Below are 15,548 nucleotides of genomic sequence, written 5' to 3' on the forward strand. Positions count from 1 at the left end.
CACAAAATAGAGCACTTACCCGAGATTCAGGTTCTGTTACCCAAATTTCATGCTTTGAAATCTTTCCCATGTTGCACAATATCTGAGAGACAAACAATTAGATTCCATTAGTAGTAATTCCTTAATATCACAGGACTCATGGAGTTAGAAAGGCTCCAAAGGCTACTGAAAGCCAATTCTACCCTTGCCTGCTGCTTTTGCATCCTTGGACCTCACTTCGTCAATATCTGAAACAGGGAGGATCTTTCATGGATTAAACAGGGATGGGCAGATAACCTGGTTAACTCCCATGCCAGTATCACAGAGGCTGGCAGAATTAAGGCTTGTGAAATTGTCTTTTTTTTTTTTTTTAACTGATTAACCAACCAGAGTCAGATGCAAAATAGAGTTCAGGATGGCACTTAGAATTAAGGGGCAGGATATTTCTGAGCATATGTTCAACCCAGGAATTTCTTTTCAGTATCAATATTGAACTCACAAACTTTCTGTGTTTCAGTAGCCTAATTTTTTTTTTTGGGGGGGGGGGCCTTTCTGTTAGCCTTCCAGTTAAGCAGCTGGAACTCAGAAACCCTCGCCATTATAACAAACAACATGCATAGTGAAACTAGGACAAATCTACCTTCTTCTCACCCTTGCAATAAGGTGTCTACAAAGCAGGTCCAGATGATCAGGTCATCTGGTCAAGGGAAGTAAGCAGAGTTATGCATGCCAGGTTACCTATTTGGAGATGTGTAACAAACAAAACATAGCATAACATCTAGAATGGAAATAACTTCATGACGTGAGAAACACTACCTGCCTAACAAGTTGAGTGACACGTGTAACTAATAGAAAATAAAGTTTTTCCTAGGAATTATACTTGTGTTTTTGTCGCGAAAACTAGTCCTGAATGATGCCTGAGGCGGCACAAAAGACTGTAATTTTTGGACTTAATACTCCAAGTTAAAATAGCAGTTGCATCATACTCAAGTTATTTTGGCTTATGTAATTAGCATTTTGTTTGGAAAATTATGCTAGAGATAAAAAAAAAAGGTTGGCTCAGCAATTTCCAAGACAAATCAAACTACAATAAGTGGGATTCATTAGTGGCCTATTGTTAAAAAAAGAACTTTGGCTTATATCAGTTATTCAATCCATCCAATTTGATAAGACTTGATTAGCAAAATGACAGCAGTTCAAATATGAATACCAAAACAAAAACCTTGGTACAGAAGGCTTATTTATGTCTTGAATGAAGATGTCCATGAACATAGTTCTCTTTACCTCTCTGGCTGCTCTCTCTCCAGCCTGCACTGCCCCTTCCATGTAGCCACTCCATTGGGTAGCTGTCTCAGTGCCAGCAAAATAGATTCTACCAGCTGGCTGACGAATTACTCTTTAAAAACAAAGACAGAACATCACAATGCAAATAAGATAACCAATGTACATGGAGGGAGTGGCTTTCTATGGTGTGCTATATGATGTGTTAAGGGAGAAGATCTTAGTACTGTGTATGATTTTTGTAAGACCCAATTTTTTCTTCAACAATTGCGGTTTTTTTTGGGGGGGGGGAGTGAAAATGTTTGCACTGCCTCTTCCACAATGCATCCCAATCAACATTCTGCCACAGTCAGTCAAGTGTAACTGGATCAGGACAAGCAATGGCCCAGTTGTGTTGGCAACAAGGACATCCCTTTCAACTGCTTCTCCTGGATCGCTTGCAAACTGTTTCACTTTTTTTGTTTTCAAGCACAGGTGCCAAATCACTGGAAAAAGAGGTCATTTTAAAATGAATGAAATCCTACTCTCTTCTCCTGTTTTGACTCAGTACGCATAAAAGTTATATCCAGGATTTTAAATCTATCCAACATCCATAATGGACAAATGCTATTCATCTGTTACCTCTTCTTTCTCCCTTGTCTCCAGCAACATCCTAGGCCAGAGATAAAACACTTTTACTTAAATCTTTGGGGGGAAAACCCCCAATGAATTATTCCAAATTGCACCCAAATCTGCTCTTCCCACTCAGGGTTCCAACCACATATTTGTGATTATTGAAATCCCATGACTAGGGTTTTTTTTTCAGTGACCAACACAAAAGGAAAAATAATGATAATTTCTGCTCAAATCACAATATAAAACACTATTACAGTCAAAACACAAAAAACCACTCATTTCACGAAATAACACCACTTTTGAGATATCTACAAGTAGTTTTGATTAAGGCGGCAAGCCCCTGAAGCGTTTCCAATGGTGGAGTAGCTGAGTAAAAGTATCTGCTAGACAGCCATTTTCAACCACTGTGCTGTGGCACACTGGTGTGCTGCAAGTGGTCCACAGGTGTGCCACAGGAATTTGGGGGAAGATCATTTATTAGTAGGGCCAATAGGGTTGTGAGCCTCCCACTGGCAGCACGGTGTGCCTTGTCAATTGGCAAAAACCTGATGGTGTGCCTTGACAATTTAGTGCCTTGTCAGTGTGCCATGAGATGAAAAAGATTGAAAATCACTGTGCTAGAGGGTGCGTCAAGTGTGGCAGCTGGGGTGAGAGACACGATCGGGTGGGGAGAAAGCAAATGCCTGAGCACAGGCACTGAGAAGGAAGAGCTAAGCCTGCAATTTCAACCTGCCTTGTTCCCCCTTTGCTTTTCTGTACTTCACTGCACTGTAATCTGCAGGTGAGACAAATGAGTTCTAAACTGTGATCTGTAATAATCTGAATGTGCTTGGATCTGGATCTCCCCTCTTCCCAAGACATTGTCTATAAATGACTTTTCTGGGGCTTGCCTCTGTGGTGCTTGTCAGTGTGGTGCTGCACTTTTGAGAAGCTTAGAAAATCAAGCAAGGCTCAGTGAAGCCTTTCTCTGATATTAATTTTTTCTTCTATTATACTGCACCATGACCTGATCACTTTCTGTGGCTTTTTTGCACATTTGATGCTATTGTGGTATGCAAAGGGGGGATTACTGTGATTAAAAAAAAATTCTACTTGTCTGTGTGGTGCTGTACTTTTGAGAAGCTTGGAAAACCAATGAATATCTATGTATATATGTTTGATAATGATCTAATGATACAGCGTTCACAGCTGAAATGCTTTTTTGTGCTTTATTGTGCTGTTTGTCCAATTTTGAATAAGAATTTGGATAAAAACACATAACACCACAATTTGCTACTTTAATCTAGAAATTTTGGAAAAAATATCCCCAAAAGAAAACACACCCCTATCCATAACTGTAACAGAATTGCCTCTACTCAATGGCACTTAAGAGTACAGGAAAAGTACCTCTTCTTACACACACACACACACACACACAAATTTAATAGTTGGTAATAGCTTCATTTTTCTGCCATTTTCTTACTAAGAAAGTTTATTTTGCTTTCTGAGCTTTATGTTAAATATGTTTCATAAGTCAACAATTGTGGAAAAATTCAGAACATGTTATCTAGTTTTACCTTCCATATTGGGTCATAATGCCTGGTGGAAAATAGGCTGTGTAGCAGCCGCCAGAATATTGTTCTGCACTCCAGTTCTTTTCTTCATAATGCACTGGCTGCAAGAGTAAGCCAGACATGAGAACAAAGCAAAGTAAGAACTTCCTGATTCATGGCAAAAGTGGAAAAGTGGGTAATTTCCCATTGCTAGACTACCTAGGTGCATATTCATATAAAACAGAATACTACCAATCTAAAACTTAGCAGGGTTGTACATTTTCAGAGCACCAACTCAGTGTAACCACAACTTGGACAGGATTCCATCCTTACTGGCTATAGAGGTGCAATCCTGCAGACATTCCCCCCATGAAACTTGCAGCAGCAGAAAGATTTGCTTGGTAAAAGAAAACAATTCTATTCTTGCTGCAGGTCTATGACACATAACCAGTACTAGGAACTACCATCTGTGGTTGTTCGAGTCTGCCCCATGACTACCATCTCATAGTGCAGACTCCAATTAAACGCTCTTCAACTGCAGCGATAGTGTTCTCAGCAGAGGTGACCACATTCTTGCATCCCACCCCACACAGAAAATACATGAAAGTTTTGGTAGAAAGGGGGGGGGGCGTCTGCCTGCACCTGTTGCTTCGAAGCTGAATGAATGTACTTTTTCTAAAGTGAGAAAGAGACTAGCAAGCAAAATACAAAATTGTATGGTCGCATTTTTATACTGAAGGATCCGTCTTCAAAAAGATTGGCAAATATGCCTATGTTAAATATGAGTGTGCTAGATGTGATTTTTTGAACAGGGTAGTGGTCTAAGGCAGGATCCAGGTCCCCCTTTCAAGGGTTCCTCTTAAAAGTTCTACTGGGATGGACAGGCAGGCAAACTCTGACCAGCTTTACATATGCCTATACCACCATAACAGCTGTTGCCTCCTAGTTATTCCACTGCTGACTGAAGTATATCTGCATGGTTTTTTCCTAAAGTATCTAGCAACATGCTTCTCCACTTGACAGGTGTTGCTCATGTACTATGGAAACATGCTGTCAGGAGGACCACATGGCTGGAATTCTTTACACATGACTGGATCAGTATGAGAGCAACCGCAGAGGAAGCAACAACCATGCTGGTGCCTTAGGCTGCAATCTATGCACACTTTCATGGAAGTAGGTCCCATTAAATACAATGGAACTTACTTCTATATAAATATGCAAAAGATCATACTGTAAGTTGTTCTGAATGCCTGGGAGGGAGAGCATAGACTACAGCATTTAAAAAAATATTCCTGTGAAACAGTGAAGGTGCTGCTGCACTAGAGGGGGAAGTAGGTTCTGTTGACAAATATATTTGTTGTTTAAAGGGGAAGATTATTACTCCCATGTTATCCAAGCTTGGAGAAGCTGAGAGGATGCACTAAAGTATTTAACACCCTTTGAGAGGGAGAGGGAGAACATGCACTTGAAATTCATGTCTTTATAATATATTTTTATTTTCACATTTACCTCAGAGTGCATTGAATTCAGACTCTTACAGCAGGCTGCACAATCACTAATCCTACACTAGATCCCCAAGACACATGTTTACCTTCCTTCCTTGCATCCTAGTTTTAACCAGAACTCACAGTTCTCTGCCTGCTTCTTTATGCTTCCACGTGGTTCTAAGGAATTAAGGGCTACTGAGCTTCCTTTGTTAAGCACCTGTTCACCCACTAGTTGTTGGGTAGACTCACTGACATATTTGATTAATGTTAATCTCACAACAAATATTGCTGTCTCAGTGATTAAAAAAATAAGAACATATGAAGGGTCCCCACTGGATCAGGCCAAAGCTCATCTAGTCCAGCCTTCTGTATTTCACAGTAGGCCAACAGATGCCTCAGGGAGCACACAAGACAACAAGAGACCTGCATCCTGGTGCTACTTCCCTGCATCTGGCATTCTGAGGTAGCCTACTTCTAAAACCAGGAGGTTGCACATACCCATCATGACTTTCTCTGCAACACATACACAATTCCTGAACAACTGAATAACCACATCATTTTAAGCCCTAAGAAACTACTGTTACAACGTATAGGATGGCATATGAAAAGGTCAGCATATCATGCTTCTGCCCTCACAACAGCCATGACAAACCCATCTCTCACCAAAGTCTCACACACCTCCTACCACATTCACCTGTCTTCTGTCACCTGACAAACACAAGTAGTATTTGGCTATTTAAACATTGTTTTCCTTCAAATTGCAGTAGTAAAATCATTGTTACTAATTATACTTTGATTCCTAGACTAAAAGATAACAGACATACCCCAAATATTCACATAAACTTAATAACTAAGTTGCAATACTCCACCAATTCTTGATGCTTGTCTCTCTTACATGTAAAGCGTCTTCTGAGCCCAATACTTTTGCATACAGTTCACAGATTTTTCTTTTCCTTCATGACAAAAGAAAAGGTGGTCAAAAAATGTGAAAAGACAGAAATGAATCTACCATTAGGCTTTAAGCCGGTGGTTCCCAACCGACAAGTGGCTTCCTTGACCTACTAGGTCATTGGCCATGGCTCCCCATTAGGGCTTCAATTCTATACATTGTATAGGGTTACAGGTTTTTTCAAGGATTCTGCAGCTCCGCTGGCTGGGTTCCATGGCTCCCTGAACAGCCATGGATCATAGTCTGGGAACCACTGCTTTAAGCTAATGACAGCAAAATTGTCCAATAACCATCCAAATCACAGCAAATATACATTCCCTGACAAGCTGTCTATTGCAGTAAGCAAAGTTCACATTACAAAACTGGCAGCCTTCCCTATTGAATGCACCAGGGTTGCAGCAGTGTGCCCGTTGTAGGTGCGAATAGCAACCTAGTGGGAAGGTCTTGTGGATTATCCTATTGCTACTTTCTCTGTTTCATGTCTACTAGATCCCAGGTCAGGTGATAATAGAATGCAATACGTACTAAACACACTGCCTTTCCTCTCTAATAATCCTGTCCTCAGTATGCCCTCTGAGGACATGTTCGCTCATCTCCAGTCACATTTCCATACATACTCCAAATATTAGGAGACATCTTACAAGTTATATCAACTAAGTGCTGTTTCCTCAAATAAAATGTTGCCAAGTAAAGCTTAGTTGTTCTGACTAGTAAGATGCCTATCAAATATTAGGGATATGCATGAAAAAGGTGGTCTAGGGATGAGCTTTTACAAAATGACATTTTGTGCTGCACTTTTTCATTTCATGGATTGTTGAACAGGTCTCTGTTGTTTTGAGCATCTTAAAAATGTATGATTTCACCACTGCATCCAGAATCTAAAATAAAAAGGCCATGAGTGATACATTTTGGAATCAATGCTTGGAATCTGAGCTGCAAACAGATGACACATAGAAACAAAAACAGTGCTTTTGAGCTTAACAAATTTTAAGCTTTAAAAACAGTGGGTTGATATATAAAAATGTGTGCAATACTGTTAGAGAATCAAAAACCAGACTTTAAAATCAGAAATACATTTAATTCTTACCTCTCTTCTTTGCTAACATCTGCTAGTCGAAAGGCCTTTCTTACAAGGATAAAACTAAATGGAAAAATATTAAATGTTAGTATTGCATAAAATGAACATACCATTTTGTTTATTGAAGAAAATGTGTATCTTACCTTTCCAAGATAGTGCAAATATAGGAAATTAATTATTCAAACATACATTCAGACAGGGAATTTTTTAATGTCAACAAAATAGATCTTCATTCAGTCAGAGAACTGGAAGCAGAACAGAAATTTGGAAGCAATGCTTGTGTAGCATATTAGCTGGGGTTGCAATCCTATGCATACTTCCCTTGGAGGAAGTTCCACTGAAGATAATGGGGCTTACTTCAGAGTAAAACTGCAAAGGACTGCACTGTAAAAGAGTGAGCTGTGAATTAGGGCTTTCCTAGTCTGAATGCTGCCTCTGCCAAGAATTCATTAGGTGACCTTAGGCAAGCCACACCCACTCAGCCTCACTTCCCTGTCTGCAATATGGAGATCATACCACCACCTTTTAGGGCTGTAGTAAGGGCATCAAGTTAATAATACATGTGAAGCACTTAGCAGGTTCAGAAAGTGATATGTAAATGTTAAGTATCATTAACAGTCCAATCCTAGTCTCCCTTCCCCTCCACTGATGCAGCAACACTAAAATGGCTACCACTGTATCCTGCAGTGGGGGTTGTTGTTGTGGATGTCTCGCATATATCTCATATATGAAAGTACATTTACAAAGCAATCCTAGGCAAATCTACTCAGAAATAAGTTCTACCAAGTTATGGGACTTATTCCCAGGAAAGTATGTACAGGATTGCAGTCTTAAGGAAGTTTTATTTGGGCAACATTCAGTACCAACACCATTATGTTTTTTACAGCAATGAGAAAGATATCAAGATTTTATTTTACAGGAAATTGAATGAACAAATAGTGCTTGGGGCACTGAAATATAAAGGAATCAGCTCCCTGCTGGATACAGGGCAGTACATGGTTGTGCTTGTGTTCTAAGCACAGTAGGGAGAAGCCAAAGGTAATGACTGCATGTGTGAGAAAGAGAGAGACTGGGACTGAGGGCACATGTGACAGAACTGGAGTTGGCAGCAAGATTTTGAAAGACTGAAATCAAAGTGGTGGATGTCCAAGTTATTCTCAAGGAGAAACGCCTGAGAAATTTTAAGGGAGACCAAACACATTTTTAAAAGATAAGTGAAATTTCTCAGGGATGTTTCTGCACCTTCTTACTGTGGTGGCTGTCACAGGATGTTACTTAGTGACATGCAACATCACAGCAGCCATTTTTGGGCAAGATCTTATGTTGCTATTTTTGTAGATGAATATTTAAGCACTGAATTTATTACCCCATAATGGCCGGTTTGGAATTATCAGGTTTAGTATCATCTAAGGTTATTGAAATTGGAGCTTCTTCATCCTCAATCATCATGGTGCCACAGAAACCTAGAAGGAAAAGGGGAAACAGGTCACTAGAAATAGTCCAAAAGGTGCATTAGTTCCAGACACACATCTCAGATAATCACACGTGCACATTCTGTATTCAGTTTGGCATAAAGACCAGTCATGCAGGATCAATCCTCCAATAAGGACGTTTCTCTAAACCAGTGATTTTCAACCTTTTTCATCTCATGGCAGGCGCTAAAATGGTCAAGGCGCACCGTCAGTTTTTTGGCAATTGACAAGGCACACTGTGTTGTCTATGGCGGGGTGCACATCCCCCAGTGGCCCTACTAATAAATGACCCTTTCCCAAATTCTCATGGCACACCTGGGAACCATTCATGGCACACCATTGTGCCATGGCACAGTAGTTGAAAATGGTTGCTCTAAACTTCCATGGAATACTCATTTGAAGTAACAATTAAAAAAAAAATAGGTGAACATTTTTCTTATTGCAACATAGATATATACCTCTATTTCCTGTTCTATACAATGCTAGTGGTAATAAAACTACTACAATAGTACACTACATATCAATGTTGTGATAAATCTGACTGAACAGCAAAAGTGCATAAACACTGGTGATGGTGCACATTCAGCTGAAGACACTTCAGATTAGGTCTGCATCACTTGTGATCCCATACATCTACTGCAGCCTGCAGATGTTTCATTCCTACCTCTTGTTTTTCAGTTTCAAGAAGTCAGGTGATGTTTTGAGCCCCTACTGGACCATCATGCAGAGCACAAATATCATCTTTACATGTAAAATGACAAGAATTTACATGAGAAAAATGTGTAAATAGCTGAAAATGCTCTGCATACATGAAGCAGTACCTAAGGTATGCTATTTTATATAACAATTATTCAAGAAGGATCTTAGGAGCTCACAGTTTTAAAGTTATTGTACTATGGGGCCAAATGAAACATTTCACAGAGTTCTATGTAACTGTTTCCATAAATCTGCAAAAGACTTCAGTTGGTATTAACACTTGGTACAAAACACTTAGTACAAAAAGGACTGATAAGAAGTACACAACCAAAGTAAAAAAGAGGGAGAAGAACCAGTACAATATACTACAAGAGTATTCTGACTTAGAAAGAAAAGTACACTACACTACACTACACTACAAGAAAAGTAACATGGACACTGGAGGCTGTAATAAGGAGCAAAAGTTTACATATCCTTTTTTTCTTGCTGGAAGAAAAGGTAAGCTGGGGAAGGGGCAACCCTGAAAGAAAAAACCACTAGAACCACTGGTAGTAGCCTCTAGCAGCTTCTTTGCAATAAAAATAAATGTAAGGGGTAAGTTTGATGAACTCTGTGAAATGTGGAGTTCCGTTCGGTCCCAAGATACTGACAATTCTTTATTGTGCTAGAGATGATTCACACATACCCATCTTCTTCCAGAAGGCTTCTTTGTAGTACATCATGCATTTAATAACAGAGCCCATGGGAAGGCGCTGAATTAACTGATTTCTTTTTGTTGGCAGATCTGGCTTGAAATGAATCTTTGTGGTCAAGATTGGGGGGATGGCACTAATCACATACCTGCCCTGTGGATAAGAGAGGTAAGCATCAGACACATATTCCAGAAAGATGATCATGTTAGTTTTTGGTAGAGATGTCATGAGTATTCAACTGGAGGTTCTGGTAACATCAAATGCACATGGGCAGAGTCAGGCTGAACTCAGCCCTGCTCACATCCTGCCACAAGCAGCAAACAGGGCTGGTCCAGTTTAAGCCTGCAACCCAGGGACCTAAAAACCAAAACAAAATTGCTCTTATTTTGCATCAGGGGGTAGTTGACTCTCCAGCAAAGTGCAATTCTCTCTGTAAAGAAGGCCCTGAGGGGCATCCTCTGCAGCAGAATCCAGCTCCAAGCCCTGTAGAGCATCTTTTCACATTGGAGGACTGGGGTGCATAAAAGCCCAAGCATCTTTGGTGGGATGATCTGTTTAGTGTTCAAACTGAAGGCCGCAAGGAGCCTCCTTGGTGGTGGAACTTTGTGCAGAGCATCGTTTCCCACTGAGGATGCTGGGATTGTAGTCCCAATCCAATTCACAGAGAGATCTTCTGCTGGGGCTTGTAGCTGGATTTCCAATGCAGAAAAGGACCTTGGAAGCCTTCTCTGCCACAGAAAACACGAGTCAGTTGCCAGCAGAAAAACATCATGAAGCTCTTTCCTGCAGCAGGAATTGTGCTCTGCTGAGGAGTGAAGCATCGACAGTCATCACTTCCTGATTCCTGTGCCAAGCTAAAATTCTGTTTTTTTAGAAACTTGAACTAGGGAAAATTGAGGTGGTGCTGGCAGACAAAGTGGACAGCTAAGTGAATGGAACACTGACAAATCCTCAAGGATTAGAGTGTGTGATCCACTGGAACACTTGCAAGTCCTTAAAGTCTTTCAACCTGGAATGAGGGGGGATTGTGCCTCTCTATTTTTTATTAAGTGAACGTTAAAGGTCAATCTTTATTGTGCCATGGGCTCTTTATTCAAATTTGTATTACACACTTCAGGATTACAACTCAGTGACAGAGCACATGCTTTGCATATAGAAGGTCCCAAGTTCAAACCCAGATATCTCTGGGTGGAGATGGGGAAGATCTCTGTCCTTGTCACAGAGAAGTAAGGCCGTTCAGAACAGACAATACTGAGTGAGATGAACCAGTAGTCTGATTCAGTAAAAGGCAGCTTCATATGTACTTTCTAGATATGCTCAACAATAAATCAAACCAGCATTCAAATTTGTACAAGATAAAAGCTATGAGCTCTGTGGTGGTTCAGTGACACAAACAAAAGTGGAAACAAGGTTCAAAGAAGATAGATAGAAGTCAGGCTAATTAGTGTATCCTGGGAGGAAACCATAGTCATAAATACATCAATAAAATAGATTTCAAAGACTTCCTGAGTAGTGTGAGAAGCAGAGCAATGCACAAGAGTGAGGCTGATTGCATTGGCTAAAAGCTACCGCAGACATACTCCCTACTAAATGCATACTATTTTTTATTCTTATTGGATTACCTCATATATCTCATGATTCAATGTCTCCACTATGACATTATCACCTGACTGATCAACACGGACTACGGGTCTCTCAAGCTTAACTTTGTCTTTGAGCTGTTCCATTATCTTCTCTGTAATCTGTCCGGAACCTCCGACAAACTTTCTCTCCTAGGAACACAGACATCAACAGAATTGGAAGATACTGTTATAAGTAATAAATGACTGCTACATCATGCGTAGCCCATGCGTATGAGGGATGTGAGAAAAAGAAATCTAGAACTAGCTTTTCAAGTAATAATTCACAATGATGGCAAGATCTTGCAAGAACAGTCTCTTGCAGATCTGAACTGTGAAGGGAAGGAGGCCATAACTATCCAGATAATTAAAAAAAATCAGTCCACATAAAGTACTCTTCAGCTGAATACAGAGCTATTAATAGATGAGCGAACTTCATAATCTCTGAATGTGCTTGCTTTAGAGGAGTTACATTGAAAAATGAGGCAGTGCTTGCTCATGCCCAGTCACATAAGAACTGCCCCAATTCAAATATCCTTTTCCAGAGCAACAGATTCCAATGAATCTACCTTGCAAAAAGCTCACTGCTGAACAGATGCCCAGTGATGCCAACTGCGATTACCTGCTGAAAGAGGGGACAGGACTGGAAGTCATCCAACCAATTGTCCAACAGGTAATCAGCAGGATTGCTTACCAGTACAGACCATCAATTGGGAGGTATGACCACGAACCTGATCATATAAGGAGCCTTTAGTCACAAAACTAGGTCCTAGAAGTGTCTTTTCATTCTCCATCACAGCATGCACATGGAACCTTATCTAGAAGCATAATTCATGTATGGAACACCATTCCCTCATGTTATACAAGGGAAATTATGCTTATGCCAAGGAGCACACAGCTTTAGACACTATGAAGCTACCTGAAGTTGTTGCAAAGGTATCTGTCTGCTTTGCCCCGTAGAGCAAATGGCAACTTTCGGGAACTATATAACTAGAGCACTGGATAAAAGAATTAACCTCCTTTCCAGTACCATGGTCTTGATCCAATCTCCCCACCTCACAGCTATTTTTAAACTAGGAAACACTATCACCACAACATCTTGCAGGAGTTCCAATCAAGGATCTTCCACTGTCTCATGCAACTGCACCCTTTGTTTACAGGCAATAAAAATACATGAGCAGATTTAGCGCTATACTAAATTACGTTGAGCATGACAGTCTCAGTTCTACTGGGAAAAGTGTGCCATTATTTCCATAACTATTTGATTTACACCCCAATTCTATCCTGGGACTATGGCAGTGATCTGCTGCTGTAAGCCCAATTACAGTGATAGGAAAGGTGCACCATCATTGGGCACTCTGGAGCGGCTAGCACAAACAACCAGAGGCTCCATGCACCTGCCTACAGCCCACCACATGAGAGTAGGAAAGGTGGCAGCAGGAGAGTATCAGAGTGGTTCAGGGGAGAGCTGGGGGTGGCCCTTGGCAGCAGCAATGCACACTGGATCCTATCCCCCGTTCCTGGCCTGGACATGGCCCCTGACTCTCTTCAAATGTATTCAAGTAAAAGAGCAGGTGTGTGTTTGAAGAGACCCGTTGATGACTAGACAGCCTACAAGAGGCAATTTTAAAATATTTTTGCTTACCTCCCTCAGGCCAGCCACAGCATACAGTGCTGGCAGCGCTGCATGCTATAAACCAACGGGGGATAGGATCTGGCTGACAGGTTTTGTAAAATCAATAACCAGATGGGGGAAGAGACAGGGAAAACTAGAAAAACTAAAAGCAAACAATTAGCAATATCTATTCCAAGCAGCCCACCACTTATTCAATAGTGGCTTTTACCATTTCAAATGTTAATGTGATATAAAATTTCTCATGAGGACCAAACATCAGCGAGTTTATGCATCACTGAAGACTGCACAACAAAGCAGAGGCTTAATTTAATTTATGCCCAAGAGGAAGCAGCACAGATACATTTCCTTAGCAGAGCAAGCATAATGACAATGTGGTAGAAACCTGTAGTACTGAGATAACATACATAAGTGTACATGAAATTTCTGTGGCAAATGGCTAATACCCTTTTATATTATTACCAGAACTGTAACAAGCAACTTTCTAGCATATACTGATACCAGGTTGAGGATACATTGTAGACATAGCTCAGTTATTGGATGCCAAAAGAAAATTTCATATTCTTTTTATTTCGAAGGTTAAAAGCCAGGAAGTCGCTTCTTCTGGATAGTTTGTTTTTAAAATGCATTTTCAAGTGTCACCATCAAAATCCTTGTTTGATGGGAGTAGTCCAAGATACTCTCTTGCAGAGATTGTAGGCACCGTTATTTTCCCCAGTTATTAGCAATACTCAGAACTCTGAAAAAATGCTGTGGAAAGATCTTGGTCAGGATTGCTGGATAATAAAGTGGCACGCTCTATGGAACCCCCACTTTAATTCCACACTTAAAGTAATGCCATAGCAATACTAAAAAAAACTGAAAAATCATCATCTGATGGAAGGATAGGTGAAGAACAGTGACCTGGGGCAAAAGAAGGTTGGGGAAACCAAGGCTGCATTCATTTTTCAGCTAGAAAGTAGCCAGAAGTGAAGCAACAGTGACTTGGATTTTTCTGGGCTTAATTGCTTTCAAGGATGTTATTAACAAGTCTTCTGATGGCAGATTTTTTCCCACCTTGGGATATGATACTTATAATGCATTTAGCCATAATTATGAAAGCGGTGACCAATCCTCTCTTGTATCAGTTGAAAATTTTCATGACCTAGTTTTATTGAAAATACAAACTGCAACATTCCAAGATAGGAAATATTAAAATTTTGGTGGACTTAGTTGTGCTGTCTATAACTACCACCCTGAAAAAGTCTCTCTCTAAGTCGTCTGTTTCTCCAAAAAACCATTTTTTTAAAAATCTGCTGTAATGGAAGAATTGTCTCAAAGACCGTTGTGATTAGGTCCTCCAATAAACAGTGCTTCAGCTGTATCTACATTTACCTGATGGTAAACATGCTGGAAGGATTCTTAAATACCCAGTTACTGGCTAGTAACCATGGAAACTAAATTGGATCACTATTACAACAGCACAGCAAAAACGGTACTGAAGGCAATATGGTGTGAATGAGGAGAACTTAATTTCAACAGAAGCCTAAATAAGGTACCACAGAATATTTGGTTATTGCAGAACTGCAAAACCATAATGACTTGCACAGTGTTATTCATTGTGCTTTAAACTCTTCATCACTTACAATAAATATTATTCCATTCTCCTTCATTATCTACTCTCTACAGGAAGGACATAAGAATAATTTTACTTACCTGCCCTCCATTGGTTACAGAAAAGATCCTGGTTGTTCCCCCACATAGCTTCACGTACCACAGCATCCAGAGAGAAGAGACCTCATGCGGCTCAGAAGTGACGTTAACATTCACAAAGAGAGTTGCAAAATTCCTAACAGTTCTGAAAGGAAATACAGAGTGGGCCACATTAATCTGATTTTACTTTGCTATGCTTTAGACTTGTGTCTCTTTCTTTAGCTTTCAGCCTGTTGTTTCATCATCAACTTCCTGTTGGTATGTAGTCTTCACGTGCTCAGCATTGACTCTTCCACTGGAAGAGACATCTACGACACCTCGTACAAATTCAAGCAAGTAGTGGATTTTGGTCAGGGCACTGGTCTTCACAATTTTGCTAGTCATGTACTATTAACCCAATAAATAGCAGACATATAGTAACTTTCATCTTGATTTTCATTACAACAAGAAGCAGCCTCTTTTGTGTATCTTTCAATGCCACATGTTCACTACAGGCAATTTCCGTTCCTCTAAACAGTATTGCAAGTCAGATGTCATACTCTGTTTCCAATTGTTATTCTTTTAAAGAGAAATTAGGAACTTTAGCTTTTTTGCCTTCTTTGCTTCTGGCTAAGGAATTATTTGGATTTAATAGAAGTCAAGGTCTATGTAAGTTCTCCATGATATCCAAGTGAAATGGAACTTAGACCCCAATCCTATCCATCTTTCCAGCAGAGATACAGACATGTGCTGCATCCTGAGGTGGGGGAGCAGTAACAGAAGCCTCCTCAAGCTAAGGGAACATTTGTTGGGGCTGCATTGTGGCTGCATCTGTGCTGGAAAG

At 40.2% G+C, this 15,548-nt stretch overlaps 1 protein-coding gene across 1 annotated transcript in view; it reads right to left on the reverse strand.

Annotated features, from left to right (window-relative positions):
• Positions 1-15,548, reverse strand: part of MAOA (monoamine oxidase A) — a 43,970-nt gene that overhangs the window by 4,476 nt on the left and 23,946 nt on the right. The window contains exons 6-14 of the mRNA XM_066619648.1: positions 14,729-14,870; positions 11,404-11,553; positions 9,775-9,934; positions 8,288-8,384; positions 6,931-6,984; positions 5,790-5,847; positions 3,432-3,529; positions 1,264-1,375; positions 20-82 (exon numbers count right to left, since the gene is read on the reverse strand). Coding sequence (XP_066475745.1) covers positions 20-82; positions 1,264-1,375; positions 3,432-3,529; positions 5,790-5,847; positions 6,931-6,984; positions 8,288-8,384; positions 9,775-9,934; positions 11,404-11,553; positions 14,729-14,870 — 934 coding nt within the window. The remainder of the gene's footprint in view (positions 1-19; positions 83-1,263; positions 1,376-3,431; positions 3,530-5,789; positions 5,848-6,930; positions 6,985-8,287; positions 8,385-9,774; positions 9,935-11,403; positions 11,554-14,728; positions 14,871-15,548) is intronic.

This window comes from Tiliqua scincoides, chromosome 3 (genome assembly GCF_035046505.1).
Source record: "Tiliqua scincoides isolate rTilSci1 chromosome 3, rTilSci1.hap2, whole genome shotgun sequence".
NCBI lineage: Eukaryota > Metazoa > Chordata > Lepidosauria > Squamata > Scincidae > Tiliqua > Tiliqua scincoides.